At 41.6% G+C, this 24444-nt stretch overlaps 1 protein-coding gene across 7 annotated transcripts in view; it reads left to right on the top strand.

The window, feature by feature from the left end:
* The first annotated feature begins 3391 nt into the window (after nt 1-3391).
* Nucleotides 3392-24444, top strand: part of DGKE (diacylglycerol kinase epsilon) — a 29052-nt gene continuing 7999 nt past the window's right edge. For 5 of the 7 annotated variants that reach the window (XR_004960286.1, XM_036268077.1, XM_036268075.1 and 2 more), the window contains exons 1-9: nt 3395-3457; nt 4020-4491; nt 10867-11026; nt 15402-15521; nt 18194-18337; nt 18635-18792; nt 19630-19681; nt 21785-21898; nt 23261-23332. Coding sequence is in view for 6 of the 7 variants with exons in the window: in XM_036268077.1 (XP_036123970.1) it covers nt 4037-4491; nt 10867-11026; nt 15402-15521; nt 18194-18337; nt 18635-18792; nt 19630-19681; nt 21785-21898; nt 23261-23332 (1275 nt within the window). In the remaining variant the exon portion in view is untranslated. Of the gene's footprint in view, nt 3458-4007; nt 4492-10866; nt 11027-15401; nt 15522-18193; nt 18338-18634; nt 18793-19629; nt 19682-21784; nt 21899-23260; nt 23333-24444 lie in introns of those variants that run through there. The other 2 variants (XM_036268078.1, XM_036268073.1) reach the window with 2 other exon arrangements.

The following is a 24444-nucleotide window of genomic DNA, read 5'->3' as shown; positions in this document are numbered from 1 at the left end:
AGTGTTGTCCCCAGATGTAGTAGTATCTATTAATCTGTCCCTATACAGATAAATTTTCCTGATGATTTTCACTTAGCAAAGAGAGACTAGTATTGTTAAAAAAAAAAAAACTTTTCCATAAGCTTTAAACTTTTCATATCCTTTAGTGAAATGTGAGAATCTAAGGGGAAAACCCTAAACAGAGGAGTTATATATAACAGTAAAATATTAGCCAACAATAGAGGTGGGATTACACATACTGTGAACTATCATAGAATGGAATGTTATGCAACCATTAAAGATAAATTTATAAAACATGTAAAAGTTCCTTTGAAATGTTAAATTTTAAAAATAGTCAGGCAGAGCCCTGGCCGGTTTGGCTCAGTGGTTGGAGCATCAGCCTGCAGTCCAGAGAGACCCAGGTTCGGTTCCCGCTAAGGGCACGTACCTCAGTTGCAGTTTGTCCCTGGCCCTGGTTGGGTCGTGTGGGTAGCAGCCACTCAATGTGTCCCTTTCATATCGATGTTCCTCTCTCTCTCTCTCCCTCCCTCCCACTCTATCTGAACAAAAAATGGAAAAATGTCCTCGGGTGAGGATAAAAAAAAAAAAAAATAGCCAGGCAGAGACTATATCTACCATATAATCAAAATTACATATACAAAAAGTAAACCAATTTTTTCATAAAAAACAATGGAAGAAAATAGGCCAAAATGTTCAAACATAGGTTGTCTTTGGGGTGAGAGATGGATGACTACTTTTTCTTCCTTTTTACTTTTCTGTATTTTGCAAATGTTCTATAACCGGAATTTTCTTTAATCTCATTTTTTTTTTTTTTTTAAATATGTTTTTAGCCCTGGCCAGTTTTGCACAGTGGTTGGAGCATCGGCCCATGGACCAGAGAGTCCTGGGTTCAGTTCCTGCTAAGGGCATGTACCTCAGTAGAAGTTTGTCCCCAGCCCCAGGTGGGGTCGTGTGGGTGGCAACCACTCAGTCTGTCTCTCTCACATGGATGTTTCTCTCTCTCTCTTCCTCCGTCTCTCTGTCCCGCTCTATCTGAAGATAAATGCAAAAATGTCCTCGGGTGAGGATAAAAAAAAATTTTTTTTAAATATATATGTTTTTATTGATTTATTTTTTAGAGCGAGAGGAAAGGAGAGAGAGATAGGAACATCAATGTGAGAGAGAAACATCAATCGGCTGCCTCCTTGCACGCCCCCTACTAGGAAATGAGCCCACAAGCTCCAGGCATGTGCCCTGACTGGGGAATGGAAATGGGACCTCTCAGTCCATGGGATGACGCTCAATCCACTGAGCCACACCAGCCGGGCTTTAATCTCACTTTTTTTTTTTTTTAATCCTCACCCAAGGACATTTTTCGATATTTTGTTCAGATACAGTGGGAAAGAGAGAGAGAGAAACATCGACGTGAAAGGGACACATCGAGTGGTTGCCACCCACACGACCCAACCAGGGCCGGGGACAAACTGCAACCGAGGTACATGCCCTTAGTGGGAACCGAACCCGGGTCTCTCTGGACCGCAGGCCGACATTTTACCGCTGACCCAAACCGGCCTGGGCTATTCTCACTTTTATTTATTTTTTTATCCTCACCCAAGGACATTTTTCAATTTTTTGTACAGATAGAGTGGGAGGGGGAGAGAGGAAGAGAGAGAGAGAGAAACATCGACGTGAAAGGGACACATCGAGTGGCTGCCACCCGCACAACCAACCAGGGCCGGGGACAAACTGCAACCGAAGTACGTGCCCTTAGCGGGAACCGAACCCAGGTCTCTCCTGACCGCAGGTGGACGCTCTAACCGCTGAGCCAAACCGGCCAGGGCTATTCTCACTTTTAAAAGATAAATTCTTTCGTTATATTTTCAAATCCAAACTAATTTAAGGACTCTGCCCTCAATTAGAATTCATAAAAGACAATAACATTTCCATATACAGTGCAGGCTATCAGAAGAGAGGCTTCAGCCCTGGCCGGTTTGGCTCAGCTGTTAGAGCGTCGGCCCACGGACCAGAGAGTACTGGGTTCGGTTCCCGCTAAGGGCACATACCTCAGTTGCAGTTTGTCCCTGGCCCCGGTTGGGGTTGTGTGGGTGGTAGCCACTTTATGTATCTCTCTCACATCAATGTTTCTCTCTCTCTCTTCCTTCCTCTCTCCTGCTCTATCTGAAGATAATGCAAAAAAAAAAGAAAAGAAAAGAAAAATGTCCTCGGGTGAGGATAAAAAAAAGAAGAAGAAGAGAGGCTTCAGAGATCTCATTCGGTCCTCCCATGCTACGGATGAAGAACCTGAGGCCCAGAGAGGCGAACTACAAGCCCAAGAGAACAGAGACAGCTGAGGGCTGGCACCGGATCCCAGGTCTTACCATGCCATCTAACACTTTTCTCATTTCATCACACTTGCCCCTCGATCTTTGCAATCTATATTGTTACATACTTTACCAGCAAAACCAGCATCACTTGTTAGAAATGCCGACCCTCAGGCCTTTTCCCCAAGAAAGGGAATCAGAAGCTGCCTGTTAACAAGATCACTGGGGCAAATTTCTTAGAGAAATAACAAAATAAGAAAGAGTGTCTCTTTGATGGCTCAATTTAGATGGAAGGTAACTTGGGGGACCAAATTAAAATAAAGCGATCTCAGTCCCAACACTCACTGACTTTGTGACATCAAGCATGTCTCTCAACCACTCTGTGCCTTGGTTCTGCTCATCTGTAAAGTGGGGATGGTAAACACAGCACGGTGCCCAGCAAGTGCAGAGGTGGAAACTGGCCTTTATAAACAGGGCTAATAAATGCTTCTTTTAGGCATGTTTCAAAAGGCCTGGCACTCTGTGAGAGATGGAGCTCCTTACACAGGGCTTGGCACATAGTAAGCCTTCTGTCAGTATGAGTTTAATAAATAACTAGCAAGAGCTCAGGTGACATCTCTCAGTTTTTGACTTGGGTTACCCCATTTTACCAGGGCTTAGCACTTTCAGAACTCCCAACATTCAAAACTGTGCCAGTTCCCGCCTCCCCCAGACAGTGAGGAGGAAGGAAGGTTGAAAGTCATAGATAAGCTTAACTCTTACTAAGACTTTATATGGTTGCAGACTTAATATGGCCCAATCATCCACCCTCTGGAATGACCCCACCTTCTTGTTACTCCGCCCAACGTTCTCCCTAAGGCACGCCCTCGGGGACCCGCCCCTTCTAGCCAGCCCCACCCTCTTCCCAAGGCCCCGCCCCCTCAGGCCTGTAGGCCTTGGCAACCACCTCACACCTCCGCCCCGCCCCGCCCCAGGGCTCGCGCTGCCGGCCCGCGGCCCCTGCCCACGCTACTCCGAGTGCGTGCGGACTGTCCGGGGCTCTCCACTGACGTCGGCACCCCCGGCCGGCCGGGAATCGGGCTCCTGCGTGCGGCCGCGCGAGGGCGGAAAGGCGGACGGAGGCTTGACCCCGAAACCGCGCCTCCGCCCCGCGTGAGGTAGGGCCCAGGGGCGGGAGGGGCGGAGGCCGAGGTCCAGGCCTGGAGAAGGGGTGGGGGCGCGGGGCGCAGGCCGCACGGCGGCGGCGGGCGGGGGCCGAGCCGGGCGGGGAGCGTCTGGACGCTGCTGTGGGCGACCCGGCGGCCGGGAGGAGAGGGCCGGGCGTGGGATAACGGTTACGGCTGCCCGCTGGCGCCGCGCGGCCCACGTGCGCCATCGCGCCGGAGCCCCGGCTCCCCGCGGAGGACAGGCAGTAAATATTTCCTGCGCCCTGCCCTGTGCGGGCGAGGTGAGGAGGAGGCCACGAGGGGGAGGAGGAGGTAGGGGACCGCGCGTGACCGCGCGGGCACCGCCCCCTCAGCGCGACAGGTCCGCGGGCCGGGAGGGCCGGCGCTCCGCTCTGGGTCCGGCCGCGGCGGCGACGGTGCGCGCGCCCCTCCTTGGGGAGAGGGGCGCCACCTGGGCAGGCCACGCCCTTGGTGTGCCCTGAAAGCTGGAAGGAGGGAGCGGTGGGCACGGCGAGCCCGAGCCCGAGGTGGACCCGTCTGTCTCTCTGGTTAGGCATCATCCTTGGGAAGATGGACGGAGAGAAGCGGCCGGCGCCCTCCTCGGGCCTGTTTGCGGACGGGCACCTGGTGCTGTGGACGCTGTGCTCCGTGCTGCTGCCCGTGTTCATCACCTTCTGGTGCAGCCTCCAGCGGTCGCGCCGGCAGCTGCACCGCAGGGACATCTTCCGCAAGAGCAAGCACGGGTGGCACTACACGGACCTGTTCGGCCACCCCACGTACTGCTGCGTGTGCGCGCAGCACATCCTGCAGGGCGCCTTCTGCGACTGCTGCGGGCTGCGCGTGGACGAGGGCTGCCTCAAGAAGGCCGACAAGCGCTTCCAGTGCAAGGAGATCATGCTCAAGAGTGACGGCAGGGCCCTGGACGCCATGCCTCACCACTGGATCCGGGGCAACGTCCCCCTGTGCAGCCTCTGTGCGGTCTGCAAGCAGCAGTGCGGCAGTCAGCCTAAGCTTTGTGACTACAGGTATGGTGGTTGTGGGTCCTGGCCGTCCCGCGATGTGCGGTAGGAGTCAGGATTTCAGGGCATGAGCGTAGAGGCCTGCTTTGATCTCTGCAAATGGCCTGCAGTGCCCGCTCGGAGGAAACAAGCTGATAAACATTCCTGGTATTGTACAAGCAGGGCAGCTTTGCAGTAGTCCTATGCTGAGATGATGCCAGCCTCACTCCTCAGCCAAGCTGCCTTTTCATCTGCCACTGTGTGGGCTCTCAGCTTTCATCCAGAGGTCTCTACAGCGTACTTCATGGCCACTGTGTGTTATAGTTTAGCGCTTGTGCTACTATCTACATTTTATGTAAGAAAAAAAGGAAGTATGAACAAGCTAACTTTTCCCTAGAGTCACAAAACTGATTCATTCTCAGTGTTGTATTACGAATGTACAAGGAAGACAATTGTCATTCCAAAGCAGCACTTTAAGTACTTCTTCAAATATAGGCATCTATGCTATAGTGACATGTGACACTTAAAAATATACTCCTTTTGTCAGTGGTCTTTCCCGTCAGGTAGCATCTTAGAAAAGTGACTTTTAATGGCTTTTAAATAGACACTGAACAACATATTTATCTTCTTAAATGTTATCTGAAAACAAGTAAAGGTCATGTTAGAGATTGGTTAGAAAGGGGGGAGGTGATACTGCTTTGCAGATCATCTATTCCTAACTCATTTTACAGTTGAGAGAATTGTGCTCAGTGATAAAATAGAATTCTAACCCCCTGGACAGGGTTAGGAATGATATTAATAGATAGCCTTGTCTCAGCCTTAAATCTGGATATCTTCATTGTAATGGGTTTTATTTCTGACAAGTAGAAAGGCCCCTAAACCTGTTTAAGAACTGATACAGGAAGTTAGCACTAAATAGCAAGTGACTTTTCCTTATTTAAAAATCCTTTTTTAAAAATTAGTGTGAGCATTGTTAGGTCAACACCTATTTTTAAGTAGTTTTACCCATTAGATATAGACTTAAGAAAACTTTCCTAAAACAATATATTTTAAACAACCACAGAGTTTTGATACTATTCATTTTTACTGGGATTCTTTGAAATTTACACGTTGTCCTGTTCGCATCCAAGAGAGCAAGGTTACCAATGTCTTTATTTGTTGTTGTTGTTGTTGTTGTTGTTTTTGTTTTTCTTTATTGATTTTTAAAGGGAGAGGTAGAGAGAGATAGAAACATCAATGAGAGCCCTGGCTGGTTTGGCTCAGCGGTTAGAGCATCAGCCTGCGGTCCAGAGACCTGGGTTCGGTTCCCGCTAAGGGCATGTATCTCTGTTGCAGTTTGTCCCCGGCCCTGGTTGGTCGTGCAGGTGGCAGCCACTCGATGTGTCCCTTTCACATCAATGTTTCTCTCTCTCTCTCTTCCTCTCTCTCCCTCCCACTCTATCTGAACAAAAAATGGAAAAAATGTCCTCAGGTGAGGGAAAAAAAAGAAAGAAACATCAATGAGAGAGAACATAGACTGGCTGCCTTCTGCATGCCCCCCGCTGGGGACCGGGCCCACACCTTGGGCATGTGCCCTGACTGGGAATCAAACCAGCAACCTATGGGTACGTGGGTTGACACTCAACCACTGAGCCACACCAACTGGGCCCAATGTCTTTTATTTATTTATTTATTTATTTTTATCCTCACCCGAGGACATTTTTCTATTTTTTGTTCAGATAGAGTGGGAGGAAGAGAGAGAGAGAGAGAGAGAAACATCAATGTGAAAGGGACACATCGAGTGGCTGCCACCTGCGGCTGCCACCTGCACGACCAACCAGGGCCGGGGATAAACTGCAGCCGAGGTACGCGCCCTTAGCGGGAACCAAACCCAGGTCTCTCTGGACTGCAGGCCGACGCTGTAACCGCTGAGCCAAACCGTCCAGGGCAGGCCCAATGTCTTTAAATTGTGTAGTTCTCTCTGTAGGTAAGTTTTAGTCTTCAGGAGTTGGGATTCATTGAAAAGAAGACATGAATCTAGCATAGTTTTATTTCCTTCCCTTCTTTGTGTCTGTGCAGAATTAGATAAAAATGGCTTCCATAAGTATCTTAACTGTGTTTCATATACTCCTTCACAAACATAGTGCGCTGATCCTCCACCCACGTGATCTTTCTAGAAATTCATAGCAGACGGAGCACCTGCTCTGCTTAATACCCTTCCATTGTTCCCATCATATACACTGATGGTGTTTCAGTGTAAATTCAGAGTGCTGAACATAGTCCTTCATGCTCTCTGCACCCTGCCTGTCCTTTAAGTCTCACCTGGCACCACCTACCTTAAACTTTTATGTACTAGGAACGTCAGGCAGGCTGTCCTTTTCATTCTGCCCTTTTTCTCCTACAGGCTTTCCTCTCTGTCTTAAGCATCCTGCTCCTGGTTAGCTTCCATGCATCCTCAAAGACTCACCTCGAGCCCTTTCCTCCAGGATCCCTTGCCTGATCTTCCGCTCACCTCTGCCCCCAAATTTTTCCCTCTTGTTGATGACATAATATCCTGTTTCTCAGTGGTTCTCAAAGTCCCCAGAACCACCAGCAGTAGCAGCACTTAGAAACTTGTTGGAAATGCAAATTCTAGGGTTGCCAGATTTAGGGAACAAATTAAAACAAAAATTTTTGCTGCATTTGGAACATACCAAAAAATTATTTATCTGAAATTCAAATTTAACTGAGCACCTTCTATTTTTCCTGGCAACCTTAGACCCACTGAATCAGAAAAGTGGGCTGGGGACCCGCAATCTTGGTTTTAACAGGCCCTGCAGGTAATTCTAAAGTTGGAGAACCACCGCTATATTTATGTAGCTTTTTAAACATGAGCCTCTATCCTTAAGCCTGTGTCCCCTCCCCACCCCCCTGAGCACAGTGAATGTTTATGCTGATAGATCTCCTTTTCCTCTTTAGCTTGTTCTTACTAGTACTGAGCAGTCTGTTCCAGGCATGCTAGAACCCTTCATCCTGATTGAAATTGTCTCTGTGTAATTGAGGAAGGGTTTATTATTCCTAGGAGAAAAGAGCACAGTGTCCTGAAGTGGTATGTATTCTGCACTGTTCTGATTTATTTTAGCCAGTCATTTTATTCAGGATTACAGTCAGCTGTGACCTTCTGTGGGAATGAAATATTTTAGAAAGAGAAACAAGATAAATATCTATGTAGAGCTTTTAAACACAGGCCAGACTGTCTCTCTCTGTCCCTGGATTTTATCAAGCACTGTGGTGGTGGTGGGGGCTCCTATTCTTGGGAAATCTGAGATTTTAAATGAACTATGAAGACTGTACAGCAAGTTAGCATTTCAAAGGGCGGTAATGACAAGTGAAACCAGATTTTGAAGCCTGCAGCCCAGTTGAACTCTGCAGATAAGTGACAAAGGCCCTTTAGTTTATGCTCGATCAGTCATTACTTAGTTTTCACATAGTAAGCATCAGTTTTATGCCACACACTGTGCTAGATTCTTACTTTCCTGCAGACATTTTTCTTTTTTGTGTGTTTTCTTGCCTCTACTCCCAACGACCACAAGGTATTTCTGCACCCAGCATGCTATCACTCCCTTCTCTTACTTCCTTTTTGTCTTCTCACTTCTCTCTAAACTAAAATAGGAAATTTGGTTATATTTTTAAATAGTCATCACATTTATCAAATAAACCTTTGTTCCTTATAGTGCTTTGTCTCGTTAGGAAAAGGTAAGGTGCCTCTTTATTTATAAGCCTTTCCTCATTATCTCCCACTCCACTCCCCAGCTCCCCCCACACACACTGTGATTCATAAAACAAAGCTTCTGACTCTTAGAAGGTAATTACATTGGCAGCTTTAGTCTCAGCTTTGATCTTCAATTTTATATGTCTGTGCTCTGTTGGTATGTGTTTATGCATTTTACTAATTATCTGAAACAGTGAACGATAGCAAATCATCTAGAACAAAAGTAGGCAAACTTTTTCTGTAAGGAGCCAAAACTAAGTTATTTTAGGTTTTGCAGGCCATATGGTCTGTCATAATTACCTAACTCTACTATCCATCATAGAATAAAGCCAGCCATGGACATACATAAATGAATTGTATAGCTGTTTTCCAATAAAACTTATTCACAAAAGTAGGTGGCAGAAGTATAGGGCTTCACAGCATAAAAGCATTGAATAAACCACAAAGGGAAGTATAGATCCGTCTATCAAAAAATAAGTACATTTAAAAATAACTTTGAAAGAAAACTGAAACTAGTTTGCAGTAAATATGACAGGAAAGAGGTTGATATCTTGCATAAATAAAAAGTGCATATACTTATTAAAATAAAGGACATAAATCAATTCACAAAAGAAGACCCCCCCCCAAAAAAAAATTCAACTTCACCTGATGATCAGAGGCATCCAAATGAAAACAAATACTTTTTGTTCTATCAAATTATCAAAAAAAAGTGTTAAGTCTTAATGAGCAATATTAGCCAGTGTTAGATATGGTGGATACCTTCATGCACTGATAAGCATACTGGACAGACATAGCAAGAACCTTAGGAAAATACATAGCCAGCAATTTAGTAACTTGATTTCTATGAGTCCAGAAAAATAGTCTCATTTATGTTTAAGGTTGCTCATTATGTTTTTATACTTAGGACAATAAACTATCTAAGTGTTTTGGAGAAGAAAAACAGAAAAGGGTTAAGTAAATTATGGTATATCCTTATGATATTATTCATTCTTTGCAAACCATGTTTTTAAAAAATGCTTAATAGTATAGGCCATATTCATGATATATTGTGGGAAGAAAGCAGTCCTATCCAGATATTTATACATCATATCCCTAACCTGAAAACCAAACATTTATGCACTGTAAAACCAAGAGTAAGTAGATCAAAAAGTTAAGAGTAACTATCTCTGAATGAGTTTTATTTTATGTCTTTCTCAAGCCTAAATTGATATTATCTCATTTTAAATACAATTTAAAATTTTATACAAGTAGTTCATGAATATATTCTGGTTTTTAGAAACTCAAGCAATTTACAAAAGAATATAGAGTAAAAAGTGAATGTTGTCATCCCTCAGTCCCACTTGTATTCCCAGAGGAAACCACTGTGAAATAAATCAGTGAGTATCCTTTCAGATTATTTTCAATGATAGCACACTATTTTAAAGTTAATAGTAGAGCAGTGGGCGGAGGTACCATCCGCCACATAAACCATCTTTTTTAGTTTGAAAGCAAGTATCAACAAAGGTTATCTTGCAAGTTATTTTGCAGTTTTCTCTTTAACAGATCATGCAGATAACTCTTCCTTCATTAGTGAATAGCAGTAATTACCTTGATAAATTTGAACATCCAACCGGAAAAAAACAATCTTAAAATAGAAGGCCAAGATTGTTGATCTTGGGGTGAAAGAGTAATTATCCTCTTTTCTTTCGCTTACTCATTTAACTAGGACCGTTCTGTTCAGCCTGCCTGCTTTTGTTGTGTGGTCAGAGCTGCCTTGTCTGTGAGAGGTTAACCAGGGAGCTGACTAAAGGTAGAGACCCAGGGCCTGTACCAGCACTACTCCCTGCTGCTTTCAGCACCCAGACGGGAGGCAGATCTGAACGTACTCGTCTTCTGTCTGTATTTCAGATGCAAACATTAGATTAGTTTTGTGCTAACTGCCGATTAGAAATGGACTCTTTTACTATATTGACTAGTATTCACAGATGTTTTCAAATTGGACCCTGAGGAATGCTTCAAGGACCAGGGCAGTGGGGCATTTAATCAGTAAGGACTTTAGGCCTCACAAACCTAATTCAACCAAAGCACAAATAAATAATACACAGAGCCATTGTTCTAGATCAGCTTTTGTTTACGTGGGTCATATCTATTGATATTTACCATGATATAAATTAAAACTGAGAACTTATTTAAATATTCATTTTTAAAAGATCGATCGTGGTAACATAAATACTGTATTTTAATCAAAATAAAATAAATGAAAATCTAATGAGAAGAGTGACAGTTTTATATTTTTGGTATATCTCTTTGGCTGAGAAGCCAGCTCAGATTTTCCTATCTGCTTCTGCATTCAGTTTATTTATGTAGCACATGTCATACAGCATCTGGAAAACGCCATTGTACACTTTTGAGAGAATGAGGATAAAATAACATTGCATTATTAAAATGATTTTAACCTCACAGATGCCCTGAAGGGATCTGGGGCCCTAGACCATCTTTTAAGAACCACCATTAAACTGCCAAGTATGTTCAAACTTCATTGCTCTGTTCCTATTCAGATACAATTATAAATATTTTGCTTGCCAGATTTAATGCTCAATAGTGATGAAGTTACCGTTTTAATTTTTTGGTCTGAAGATCAGGAAGATTATGGTTTTAAATGCATTACTCTCTCTGTTCCTTCCGTCCCTCAGGTGCATTTGGTGTCAGAAAACTGTCCATGATGAGTGCATGAAAAACAGCTTAAAGAATGAAAAGTGTGATTTTGGAGAATTCAAAAACCTCATCATTCCACCAAGTTATTTAACCTCTATTAATCAGATGCGTAAAGACAAAAAAACAGATTATGCAATGGTAATCAGAGTTTACTTGTCCTTCTGTAATTGATTTTCAGGAAGTTGTTCAGGTCAGTGAGTGACAGTTACAGCGGTGTGTATGTAAGAAGAATCATTATGGTAAACCATACAACCCTACCCAGTTCCTAGAGGTGTGCCACAAATTTTGGCTCTCGAGTTCTTTCATGTCTAAAAGGAAATTGGAAATGTTATATTAGTGGTTTCTAAATCACTTCCTGCTTCTGAATCACTTGGGAAGCTTTTTAAAAATACAGGTTCTTGAACCCACCTCCATCACCATGTTTTAATTAGTAGGTAGGTCCCAGGAATCTATATTTTTTTAAGGTCCTCAAGAGGATTCTGACAAACAGCCAGGTTTGGGGTACATGATTGTTGTCAGTGAAGAGAAAACATAGATTTCCTCACACATTGTTCTAAAAGAACTTTCCATTTGGAACTTTCGATAGGATGCCTAGAGATGCGTTTACATTGCACATTATATGGTCCCACAGATAATGTTGAACATTAAAGCTGTTGACAATACTTTGCAGTATGCTTGTATATGAAAATGGATGTAAATTTATTTCTCAGTCTTTATGTAGCTCTCAAGGAATAACGTAAAATTTTGTATTTATTTTCTACTTGAATATGCCAAAATAATTGAACCATTTTATTTTAAAATTAAATTGTGTCTTTTCCAAGTTAGGATTTTACATCTTAAATGTCATCTTTGTCAATATCCCTGCAAAAGAGGCATTTTAAAATTTAAAAACGTGTAATGTTGTGATACATATTTTTTTAATATATTTTTATTTATTTATTTTTTTTAGAGAGAAGGGAGAGGGAGAGAGAGAAGCATTGATCTGCTGCCTCCTGCATGCCCCCTCCTAAGGATCCAGCCTACAACCCAGGCATGTGCTCTGATCAGGAATTGAACTGGTTGGTGACCTCTTGGTGCATGGGACGGTGCTCAACCAACTGAGCCACACCAGCCAGGGCATGATACATATTTTTAAGTGTACAACCCCTATCCCTGGCCAGTGTGGCTCATTTGGTTGGAGCATCTCCTGTACATCATCGGAGGGTCACAGGTTCAATTCCTGGTCAGGGCACATACCTAGGTTATGGAGTTCAATCCCACGTCGGGGCACATACGGGAGGCAACTAATCAACATTTTTCTCTCATATCAATGTGTTTCTTTTTTTCTCTCTCCCCTTCTCCTTTCCTCTCTCTCCCTGGAATTAAATATATAATATATATATATATATATATATATATATATTCTTGGATGAGGATTTTTTTTTATTATAATAAAAATAAGTAAATGGCCCTGGCTGGTTTGGCTCAGCGGTTGAAGCATCGGCCTGTGGACCAGAGAGTCCCAGGTTCGGTTCCCGCTAGGGGCATGTACCAAAAACAAAAAAACAATAAAGTCTTGTTTTAAAAATAAATAAGTAAACATACAACCCCTATGTATATATCTGAATTTAATCTGAGATCACAAAAGGGTAGAATCACTAAGAAAAACCACAGAACAACTCCATTAGTGTTTACATCCACAAGGAGCGGGGGAGAGGAAAGAAACTGTTCACTTACAAAAATATTAATTTCATTTGACCTTGGGCTTTGTACAAGGCTGGATTCTTGAATCTATTTCTGAGTACCCCATTTGGGGCAGGGAGGGACTTGCAAACTAAAATATATTAGACTACATCCAGAAAAGGACAGTCAAGGTAAAAGAGCAGAAAAAGTCAATGTCCATTCTACGAATGGTTGAAAGAATTTGAAATGTATTGTCCAGGAGACAAAACTAGTAAAAGATATTGTGTCTCAGGTGTTTGAGCATGGGAATTATTTGGAAAAACAAATAAAAGTATTTCTAATTGCTTCAGAAAGCAAAATTAGAACAATGAATAAAAGTTATTGAAAAATATTTGTCAATTTAACTCAAAACTTTCTAATAATTTGATTTAGCAGAATGGGCTGCCTTATTAGTGAGTTCCTTGTCATATAAGTATCCAAGCATAGGCTGGAGGACTTAGCTAGAATAAAGTAGAAGAGAATTGTACATTAAGTGGAAGTTAAATTTGTTCATCTCTAAGGTCCCTTTCCATTCTTAGAAGTCTTTGATTTTTATATTGTATTGATTTACTGGGATAGTTGTTTTTCTCTCAGCAAATTCCAGCACTATTGTTATCAATAAATGAAAAATTATTGAAAAAAGAAATAGAGGAAGATATAAAAAAGTGTAAGCACATACTTTGTTCATGGATTGGAAGAATTAACATCATTAAAATGTCCATATTACCCAAAGCAATCTATAGATTCAATGCAATCCCCATCAAAATACCAACAACATATTTCACAGAACTAGAACAAATACTTCAAAAGTTCATATGGAACCAAAAAAGACCCTGAATAGCCACAGCAATCTTGAAAAAGAAGAACAAAGTTGGAGGGATCACATCACCAGATTTCAGGTTATACTACAAAGCTACTGTAAACAAAACAGCCTGGTACTGGCACAAGAACAGGCATATGGACCAATGGAACAGAACAGAGAACCCAGAAATGGACCCAAGACATTATGCTCAATTAATATTTGACAAAGGAGGCAAGAGCATACAATGGAGTAAAGATAGCCTCTTTAGTAAATGTTGTTGGGAAAATTGGACAGCTGCATGCAAAAAAAAATGAAACTAGACCATCCACTTACACAATACACAAGAATAAACTCAAAATGGATAAAAGACTTTAATGTGAATCCATAAAAATCCTAGAAGGCAATGTAGGCAACAAAATTTCAGACATCATACGCAGCAGAATTTTCACTGATAACATCACCTAAGGCAACAAACAAAGGGAAAAATGAACACATGGGACTACACCAAACAAAAGCTTCTGCACAGCAGAAGAAACAATCATCAAAATGGAAAGGCAACCCACTGGGAGAGCATAATTGTCAATGATATATCAGATAAGGGGTTAATTTCCAAAATGTATAGAGTGCTCATACAACTCAACAAAAGGAAGACAAAGAACCCAATTAAAAAATGGGCAGAGGAGCTAAACAGACACCTCTCCAAACAGGATATACAAACGGCCAAGAAACATATGAAGAAATGCTCAACATCACTAATCATCAGAGAGATGCAAATTAAAACAACAATGAGGTATCACCTCACACCTATCAGAATGGCTGCATCAACAAATCATCAAACAATAAGTGTTGGTGAGGGTGTGGAGAAAAGGGAAGTCTAGTACACTCCTGGTGGGAACGCAGACTGGTGCAACCACTATGGAAAACACTATGGTGTTACCCAAAAAAATTAAAAATTGAACTGCCATTTGATCCAGTGATCCCACTTCTAGGAATATACCCTAAGAAGCCTGAAACACCCATCAGAAAGAATATACGGCCCTGGCCAGTTTGGCTCAGCGATTAGAGTGTCGGCCTACGGTCCAGAGAGACCCAGGTTTAGTTCCCACTAAGGGCACATACCTCAGTTGCAGTTTGTCCCCGGCCCTGCTTGGGTCGTGCGGGTGGCAATCACTTGATGTGTCCCTTTCACATCGATCTTTCTCTCTCCCTCCCACTCTATCTGAACAAAAAATGGGAAAATGTCCTCAGGTGAGGATAAAAAAATATATATATGTACCCCCATTTTTATAGCAGCACTATTTATAATAGCTAAGATCTGGAAACAGCCCAAGTGTCCATCAGTAGACAAATGGATAAAAAAGTTGTGGTACATGTACACAATGGAGTACTATGCAGCTGTAAGAAAGAAAGATCTCTTATCCTTTGAGATGACATGGAGGGACCTGGAAAGTATTATCCTAAGCGAAACAAGCCAAGCAGAGAAAGACAAATATCACATGATCTCACTTATTTGTGGAATATAATGAACATAACAGTCTGAGGAATTGGGTAGACCCAGAGACATGGAAGTAGGGTACAGACTGACAACCCTCAGAAGAGGGGGTGGTGAGGGGAGGGAAGAGATAAACCACAGAACTTATATGCATGTACGTATAACCAATGGACACCGACAACAAAGCCGGGTATGGGGTGGAGGGGATGGGGAAGAGGCTGTCAATGGGGAAAAAAAAGGAGAAACATCTGTAACAAAAATAAATTAATAAAAAAAAATTTTTTTTAAAGAAATGAAAAATTGATAAATGGAGGTGGAAGGAGACTTGACTTGGGGTGGTGAACACACCATACAGTATACAGATGATGTGTTGTGGAATTGTACACCTGAAACCTGTATAGGTTTGTAACCAGTGTCACCCCAATAAATTCAATGAAAAGGGGGAAAAAAGAAATGAAAGATTTATTGCTCACCAGTTTTGAGATATTTAACCTTTTTCATTCACCTTAATTTTGTAGCTAGCCTATAAGCTTGGAAAGCAGTGGACTCCGTTGATAATCCTGGCCAACTCTCGTAGTGGGACCAACATGGGAGAAGGGCTGTTGGGAGAATTCAGGATTCTTCTAAACCCAGTCCAGGTAACCAAGAGAAAACTTTCTTTCTGTGTTAGTCTTTTCATTTTCCCTAAATTGTAATGGTTATTAATACTTTAAATCACCTGATTATAGGAAAGAAGAATAATTATAAAAGTTTCAAACCATTCGAATATATTGAGAAAGAGGAACTCATGATGAGGATAGAAAATGGTGCAACCACATTAGATAACAGTTTGGCAGTTTCTTTTTCTTTTTTTGCCTCAAAAAGTGACATTTATTCAAAGGGAAAAAAAATGACAAAATGTCCATCCCTTGGCTCCCTTCCCCCCCAACCCCCAGTTTGGTAGTTTCTTAAAAAAAGTAAACATATATTTACTATACAACCTGTATAGTAAAAATGAAAACATGTTTCACAAAGGCTTTTATGCAAATATTCATAGCATTATAGCCAAAAAGTAGAAACAACCCAACTGTCCAAGAAGCCAGATGCAAGGGGCCCATATCGTATGATTTGATGTATGTGATCTGCCCAGAAAAGCTATAGAAACAGTATAGATTTCTATACTGTCGCCTGAGGTAGGAAATCAGGAGTGTCTACACATGGATACCAGGGTCTTACTGGAGCCACAAAGGTTTTTTGTGGGGTTTTTTTTTATTCTCACCCGAGGACATTTATTTGTTCATATAGAGTGGGAGGGAGAGAGAGAGAAACATCGATGTGAAAGGGACACATTGAATGGCTGTCACCCACACGACCAACCAGGGCCGGGGACAGACTGCAACTGAGGTACATGCCCTTAGCGGGAACCAAACCCGGGTCTCTCTGGACTGCAGGCTGACCCTGTAATCGCTGAGCCAAACCAGCCAGGGTGGAGCCACAAAGGTTTTAAACTGCATTATGGTGGTAGTTGCACAATTCAGTAAACTTCCTAAAAATCAGTGAAATGTTCACTCGAAATGGGTGAATTTCATAATATATAAATTATACCTCAACTTTAAAATAAGGCTAAAAGGACTGCGCCATTGAGATTGAGGTTACATGCCAGCAGCTTCTGCTTCGAAAAGCTAAACAACTCATTGTGCAACAATCAGAAATGCACAAACTTTTTTCCTTCTGATATGTATTTTTCCATTTCAACGTTATACAACTTTAAATTATAAAAGTAAAAAATGGAAAGAGTAAATCACCTGTAGTTTCTTCACAAAAATACATGAGATGTTTTCATTTGTCTGTGTTCTTTCCATGAATTGCCTATGCATTACATGTTAACATGACTATAACAGTACTTTAAATACAGATTTGCATAGTTTTCTTTACTTAAAGGTATATTTTCCATGTTGTAACATAGTCCTCATAATTATATATGTATTGACTAAGATAATTAATCAAATGGATATATCATATATGTTTATCCAGTCTCCTGCTGTTGGAGGTTGAGTTTGTCTCTGAGGCTGTACAGTTATAAATAGCACCATGTTGAATACCTTTATATGATATTTTCATCTTTTAAAATATTTTCCTAGATCATTTACAGAATTATAGATATGAAGGATCCTGCGTCTTTGTCATTTTATGCATATCACAAAATTACTTACCAGAAATGTGTACTAACTTGCACTAGTGAGGTTCTTAAAAATTCAGAATAAAATATGAAGCACTAGTTAAAGGTGTACTTAGCACATTCTGGTTTCAAGTGAATGGAGAGGAGGGAGAGTTGTAGAATAGATAGACTATAGGACAGCATTTGTATGTCAGCACTTAATTATCAGGTAATCATAGGCAAGTTATTTACCTTTGCTCTGCCTCGATTTCCTGGTCAATAGAATGAAGCTTACTCATGCTTTTTGGGGTCGGTGCCAGGATGAGCAACAGTGAATATAAAGAGTCTGGCATGATTCCACTTCTGGGTATTTATCCAAAGAAATTCAAAACACTAATTTGAAAAGATATATTCATCCAAATGTTCATTGCTGCATTATGTACAATAGCCAAGATATGGAAGTAACCTATGTGCCCATCAATAGATGAGTGGATTAAGAAGTGGTGCACATGTACAATGGAATATGACTCAGCCATAGAAAAGAGTGAAATCCTGCCATCTGCAACAACATGGATGGACCTAGAGGGTATTGTGCTGAGTGAAATAGGTCAGACAGAGTAAGGCAAATACCATATGATTTCACTTGTATGTGGAATCTAAAGAACAAAATAAACAAACTAAACAGAATTACAAACTCATAGATACAGAGAACAAATTGTTGGCCACCAGATGGGAGGGGAGTTGGGAGAACTAGGTGAAGAAGGTGAGGGGATTAAGAAGTACAGATTGGTAGTTACAAAATAGTCATCAGGGTGTAAAGTACAGCATAGGGAATATAGTCAATAATATCGTAAAAACTGTATGGTGTCAGGAGGGTACTGGACTTACAAGGATGATCACTTTGTAAGTTATATATGTCTAATCACTATGTTGTACACCTGAAACTAATATAATGTATGCCAACTGTAATAGGAAAATAAATTAATTTTTTTAAGTAAAAAGGATGTATAGAAAAAAAAGGTCTGACATAGAGCCTGGCATGTTGTTACAGATAAATGCACAGCAGCCAGTTTTGTAATTTAGCCGTGTCTGTGCCATCTAGAGGGAAGTCATGCTCACAAATGGAGGACAGTATGGGATAAAAACAGTTGTTTTCTTTTCTTTCATTTCTAGGTGTTTGATATAACAAAAACTCCCCCTATCAAAGCCCTGCAACTTTGTACTCTTCTTCCTTGTTACTCAGCTCGAGTACTTGTTTGTGGAGGGGATGGGACTGTGGGCTGGGTCCTGGATGCAGTCGATGAAATGAAGATTAAGGTATCAGCCTTTAAGACCTAAGTTACAAGTCATAAGTTAGGCTGACCACTTGCCTTTCACAGAAGCATTTCTAAGATAAGTACACAATATTTTTGGTTCTATTTTTTGTTATTCAGATGAAGATGAGAAGACATTACCAATTTGAAATATTATGATTAAGCAGTTAGCATAAACTTTAGCAAAACAACATACAGTTACTATATTTATATCTTCATTGCTTTGGTCTCTAAGTGTTAGCAAATGCTATTACCATACAAATAGAAGAGAAAAATTTAAACTCTATCTTCCATATTCTAGGGACAAGAAAAATACATTCCACAAGTTGCCATCTTGCCTCTGGGAACAGGCAATGACCTCTCCAATACGTTGGGCTGGGGCACAAGTTATGCGGGAGAAATCCCAGTCGCACAGGTTTTAAGAAATGTGATGGAAGCAGAAGGAATTAAACTGGACAGGTAAGTTACACTTTCCAAAAAAAAAGTAGATTTTTGAGCTTTGAGAATATTGTTTGGTTTATAAATGAAGTCTTTTGTAAGTTATAAAGTTAAATGTAATTGAAAAGTGAAAGACTAGCCCGGCTAGTGTGGCTCACTGGTTGAGCGTCGACCCATGCACCAAGAGGTTGCCAGTTCAATTCCCGGTTAGGGCACATGCCTAGGTTGTGGGCCCAGTCCCCAGTGGAGGGCATGCTGGAGGCTGCCAATCGATGTTCTCTCTCTTCGATGTTTCTATCTCTCTCCCTCTCTCTTCCTCTCTCTCTAAAGTCAATAAAGAAAAAAAAGTGAAAGACTGTGTGAGTTGTACTTATACATTGATGCTCATGCTTTATTTTGTTGCTGTATTATTTTCTTGTTATATAAGGACTGAAGTCAGCCCTGGCCGGTTTGGCTCAGTGGTTAGAGCGTCGGCCTGAGGTCGAGAGAGACCTGGGTTCAGTTCCCTCTAAGCTATGTACCTCAGTTGCAGTTTGTCCCCAGCCCTGGTTGAGTCATGCAGGTGGCAACCACTGGATGTGTCCCTTTCGCGCCGTCGTTTCTCTCTCTCTCCCTCCCACTCTATCTGACCAAAAATGGAAAAATGTCCTCAGGCGAGGATAAAAAAAAAAAAAAAAAAAGGACTGAAGTCATAAGTTAGGCTGAATACTGATCTCAAAATGTACATACTCACTTAGATGTGCTTATTTTTTCAAATGTTATTTTACTAGAAGGCCCTCATCTCCCAGGTATCCAGAGTTGATTGGTAATAATTATAGTTAATTTAGAAATAATGAATTTTTTAACTTGTTTTTTTAGATGGAAAGTCCAAGTAACAAATAAAGGATACTACAACCTGAGAAAACCCAAGGTACGTTTTCAGGGCTTCAGCTGGGAGTGTTCCGGGGAACATGAGGGAGTGCCTCCCAGTACGAGACACGGCACCATGGTGGGCACTGGGACGCGGCGCTCCTCCTGAGCGAGCTGTCATGGAGCAGCAGAGACACCCCGGGACTCGGAGCTGAGCACGACTCTCAGGTTGGACCGTACAGAGCCGTGGGAGAGCCAGCGCAGGGGGGTGCCCAGTTCGGCCTGGGAGATCAGGCTGGAGGATTTCAGGGGCGGTCACATGTGAGTTGGTCCTTAAGAGGTAAATACAATTTAGATCAACAAAGAAAGGATCAGGACTTTCCAGGCAAAAGAAATAGAGACTAGAGGGTACAAATCATGGTTAGCAACTAGCAAATCATACAGAGAGCGCAGATCTGCATTTTTAAAAGATGCTCTGGCTCTCACCACATCGCCAGTGCCTGCGCCGCATGCAGCTTCTCGCCTCTCCTCTCCCCGCCAAAGCCTGGGGACGGCGAGAAGCCGGGACCACGTTCCCACGCAACCCTGCTGGCTTCACTGCAAAGGTGAAACAGAATTTAGAAACTTTATTGTTTGGCTGGAAGACCAGAAAACCAAACACTACAAGACTGAAGACAGAGGTAATTTAAGAAACATCCACAGCAGCGACTGGCCCAAGCTCTTTGAACAGTATCTTACAGATGTTAACTATCTTTTCAAGATTCAAGATCAACAAGAAGCAGTTGGCTGGCTTCTTGGTTTAGCTGTTAGACTTGAATGGGAGAGAATGCTAAAAAATACAAGGACTCAGTTCCTGATAATACAAAAATGCCAACAATGCAGCTAACAATGCAGAGCCATTGACCAATTTGGATGTAAACAATCCTGATTTTAAGGCTGGTGGAATGGCTTTGGCTGACCTTCAGATTCAGCATCACAATGACGACCTGGTAACGCTTAAGGCAACTTGAGTTTTGGTCCAGGAGCGCGGAACATAAGACACCACTGCTAAAGCAAATCGCACAAAAGAGGGCTTACGTTGCTTCAGACGAGCACATCCTTGGTTTTGACACAGGAGATGCAGCTCTGAATGGAGCGGCTCCACCTCTTGCTGCGTGTAGAAGAGCTCAGAGCCACAGACGGCAGCCAGTAAGGCCGGGGCAGCTGTGCAGGCAGTCACTGCCCATCCAGAGACAGCCCTCAGACGGGGGAAGTTGAAAGATGAACACTGGGATTTCAGCCTCTTGCCTACTTAGTACATTTGGGGACCATGTATGCCCTGGTATGTGTTTCAGAATCAAACGTCACATTTTCAAGGGAGGAATCCCAGAAAATCGATTATGTTCTAGCGATTTACCATCATTCCTTCTTCATGAATAAAGTTTGGGAAGTGAGGGTGTAGAGGTGCTCTGGAGCTCGTGCGAAAACTGTAGAAACCTGCACGAGGGCAAAACAAGGGGGATGTTAGGATGAGGATAGTTCAGGCATTTTAGGGGTAGAACTGCTCAAGACTTGGCACCTGGTTGGTATTAGGGGAAGACAGGAAATACATGTTACTTCCAGGTTTCTAGTTTTATGACTGGAGGTGTGGAAATGACATAAGGTAAGAAAAATAGAGTTTCGTGTTTGAGTAGGAAGAAAATGAGTTAGATTTTGAGCCTTGAGGCTGTGGTGCATTGAACAAGAAGTTGGACATTCAGGCTTATTACTCAGGAACAAGACAGAGCTGGGGATGTAGTTTGAGGAATCCAGGCTGGGCCGGGAGGTCAGATCAACCAGGGGGGTCCCAGTAGCCTGGGTTGAGACTATAAAAGCAGATGTACTAGGAACACGGGTGGAAAGCCCAGGTGCAAAGCAGAGCTATTCCAGATGATAAGATCTGCGATGCAGCATACTGAACAGAGACGGAAAGGGAGAGACTCATATCTATACGTATCAGCCTTTGAACTGAAGGTTTATTTCTGGAAACGTCACTAGATAGCATCAAACAGCTCTATGTGGAGAGTAAACGCAGAAAGTACTAAATTGTCACAATGAACATAAAGACTAAGATTTGCGTATTGAATACATGACACAGGCTTAGACTGAAGAAGAATCTGTTGCTTATTGTCATCCTTTTCCACAGGAGTTCACAATGAACAACTATTTTTCTGTGGGACCTGACGCTCTCATGGCTCTCAATTTTCATGCTCATCGTGAGAAGTCGCCATCTCTGTTTTCTAGCAGAATTCTTAATAAGGTGTGTTGGATAAAATAACATTTCCTGCTTAGACTGAAGGTACAGTAAATATCTATAGTTCCATTATATCTAACACCCTTTCAGACTCAGACAAAACTAACTTAGGGAAACACTGACCTGCTCTGTTTTGTGGAAGACTGTCAAAGTAGATACTTAGGTGTGTTTTATTAAAGTATTTTATAACTATGGCAAAATGTTTTATTTAAAGTTGGCGTGTTTTATAGCATATTTGCTTAGAGGGCAACTAAGTGGAATATACAATAGCTTATCTTACTTAAATAGCAACTGATATTGGAAAGAAATTTTAGGCAGGATACATTTTTGGTCAAGTCAGTGGAAAAATAGATTCCATTGGCTTGAAAAAACTCGAAAAAGCAGGTAAGGTCAGAGAAGGAGCCATGTGTATACCATGGCTTTTTTTTTTTTTTTTTTTGGTACATGCCCCTAGCGGGAACTGAACCCAGGACTCTCTGGTCCGCAGGCCAACGCTCTAGCCGCTGAGCCAAACTGGCCAGGGCTCTACCATGGCTTTTTTTTTTTATATCCTCACCCAAGGACATTTTTTTCATTTTTTGTTCAGATAGAGTGGGAGGGAGGGAGAGAGAGAGAAACATCGACGTGAAAGGCACACATCAAGTGGCTGCCACCCGCACGACCCAACCAAGGCCAGGGACAAACTGCAACCGAGATACATGCCCTTAGTGGGAACAGAACCTGGATCTCTCTGGACAGCAGGCCGATGCTCTAACCACTGAGCCAAACTGGCCAAGGCTATTCCACGGCTTTTATCCAAGATCATGGCTCTGGTTTTTAGTGCAGGTGATTCATGACTGTTAGTCATTGAGGAGTAGAATGTGAAAAATAAATGCAAAACAGTTTTGTTCCTGGTTCTATTTTACAACTATTTCAAATTCACAAATAGTTTCCTCTTATTAATGTAGGTACTAAGGCAGTAAGTATTGCTGTTTATATAATTGGTAATTAACAACATTTTCAGTGCTTCCAATCAACCTATTTATATTCAAAGGTGATTATAAAATGTTCACTAGATTTATCCTTAAGTGATCTGAAGTTCTAGAAAAAGGTGGCATTTTCTAATTTTAATATATGTTTCTTTATAAAATGTAGCTTTTTTGATAAATTGGGAGAAAACACCATTTAGGTACAAACCACCTCTATCCCATATCCTGCCTGAAAAACAGGCTAAACTCAAAAGTAATGGTTGCCCTTCTTCCCACAGGGTCAGTCTACTTTAGGGAAACAGCCCAGCACTCGTGTCAGGGAGCTTTGGTACTGTGTCTTTTTCTTGCTTACAGGTCGTTAGATTGCTTTAATATCATATTTTCTGTTCATTTCTCATAGGCTGTTTACTTATTCTATGGAACCAAAGATTGTTTAGTGCAAGAATGTAAAGATTTGAATAAAAAAGTTGAGGTAAGCTTTTAAAGTTTAGGTGGTCTCTGGATTATGAACATTTTTTTTTAACAGAAATGCTGAATTTAATTCACACATTTTGCTAACAACACATATGGCATACTTATTGTGTGTCAGATACTTTACTAACTGCTTTATATACATTATCTCACTAAATTAAGTAATTTGTCCAAAACACACATAATTGGGATTTGAATCGGGTTTGTATAACTCCAGAGTCTGTTTAATTCGTATGCTGAACAGTTTCCATTCATCCATGCTGACTGGTGTGAAGGTATCTGACACAGTGCCTGACTCATCGTGGACTCTCAGAGGAGACTTAAACCCTAGTTTAATTCCTGTTATGGTGGTGATACATCTCTCTTACAAAGTAAAAATGTCTAAGCAGTAAAAATAGGATATTAACGATTGCTTACGGCTACAATATTTCTGACATCATAATATGGCAAAGTCTAGTATATATTCCTTGCTTGTTTACAAAAAGAATTTATAATGGTCAATAGCACTGACAAACACATTAAAACAGAAAAACCTAGAACTAGCAAAATAAGTAAAAAAGACTCACAGTTAGTAGCTATGGCACAGAAGAATGGCAAGATTGTCCATTTAAAAAGCTTCCTTCTGCTTTGTCATATTTCCTTTGTCTTGGGCTTTGATAGCATTGGTAGAGTAAAGCATGGGAGGTAGCCTTTTATTTTTTTGTCTGATATATATTTATACAAAAATATTTGTGAAGCCTCCTACAAAATGCCAGGCACTGTCCTAGGAACTGGGGATACAATGATACATCGCTTGTTTGAAGTTATAGTCTTGGTAGAAGTCTTGGTAGAGAAGAAAGACATTTAAACCACATCGAAATACAATATGAGAAGGTATGTGATAAGGAAAGCATGCTATCTCATGGGAATAAATAAGAGATACATTACCCAGGACCTGGCAAAACTGTCTAGGGAAAGTGACTGTAACAAAGAAGTCTCTCTGGAGGAAGTGACAAACTGGAATCTGAAAATTAAGTAAGAGTTAGCTAAGTAAAGAAGGAGGTGAAAATTGTTCTGGGCTAAGAACAGCATATGCAAGGCCCAGCGGCAAGAGAGAACATGGCATATTCTAGT

Source organism: Molossus molossus, unplaced genomic scaffold (genome assembly GCF_014108415.1).
Source record: "Molossus molossus isolate mMolMol1 unplaced genomic scaffold, mMolMol1.p scaffold_m16_p_19, whole genome shotgun sequence".
NCBI classification, from domain to species: Eukaryota; Metazoa; Chordata; class Mammalia; order Chiroptera; family Molossidae; genus Molossus; species Molossus molossus.
The sequence above is the reverse complement of the archived record's forward strand: the minus strand, read 5'-3'. Positions and strand labels throughout refer to the sequence as shown.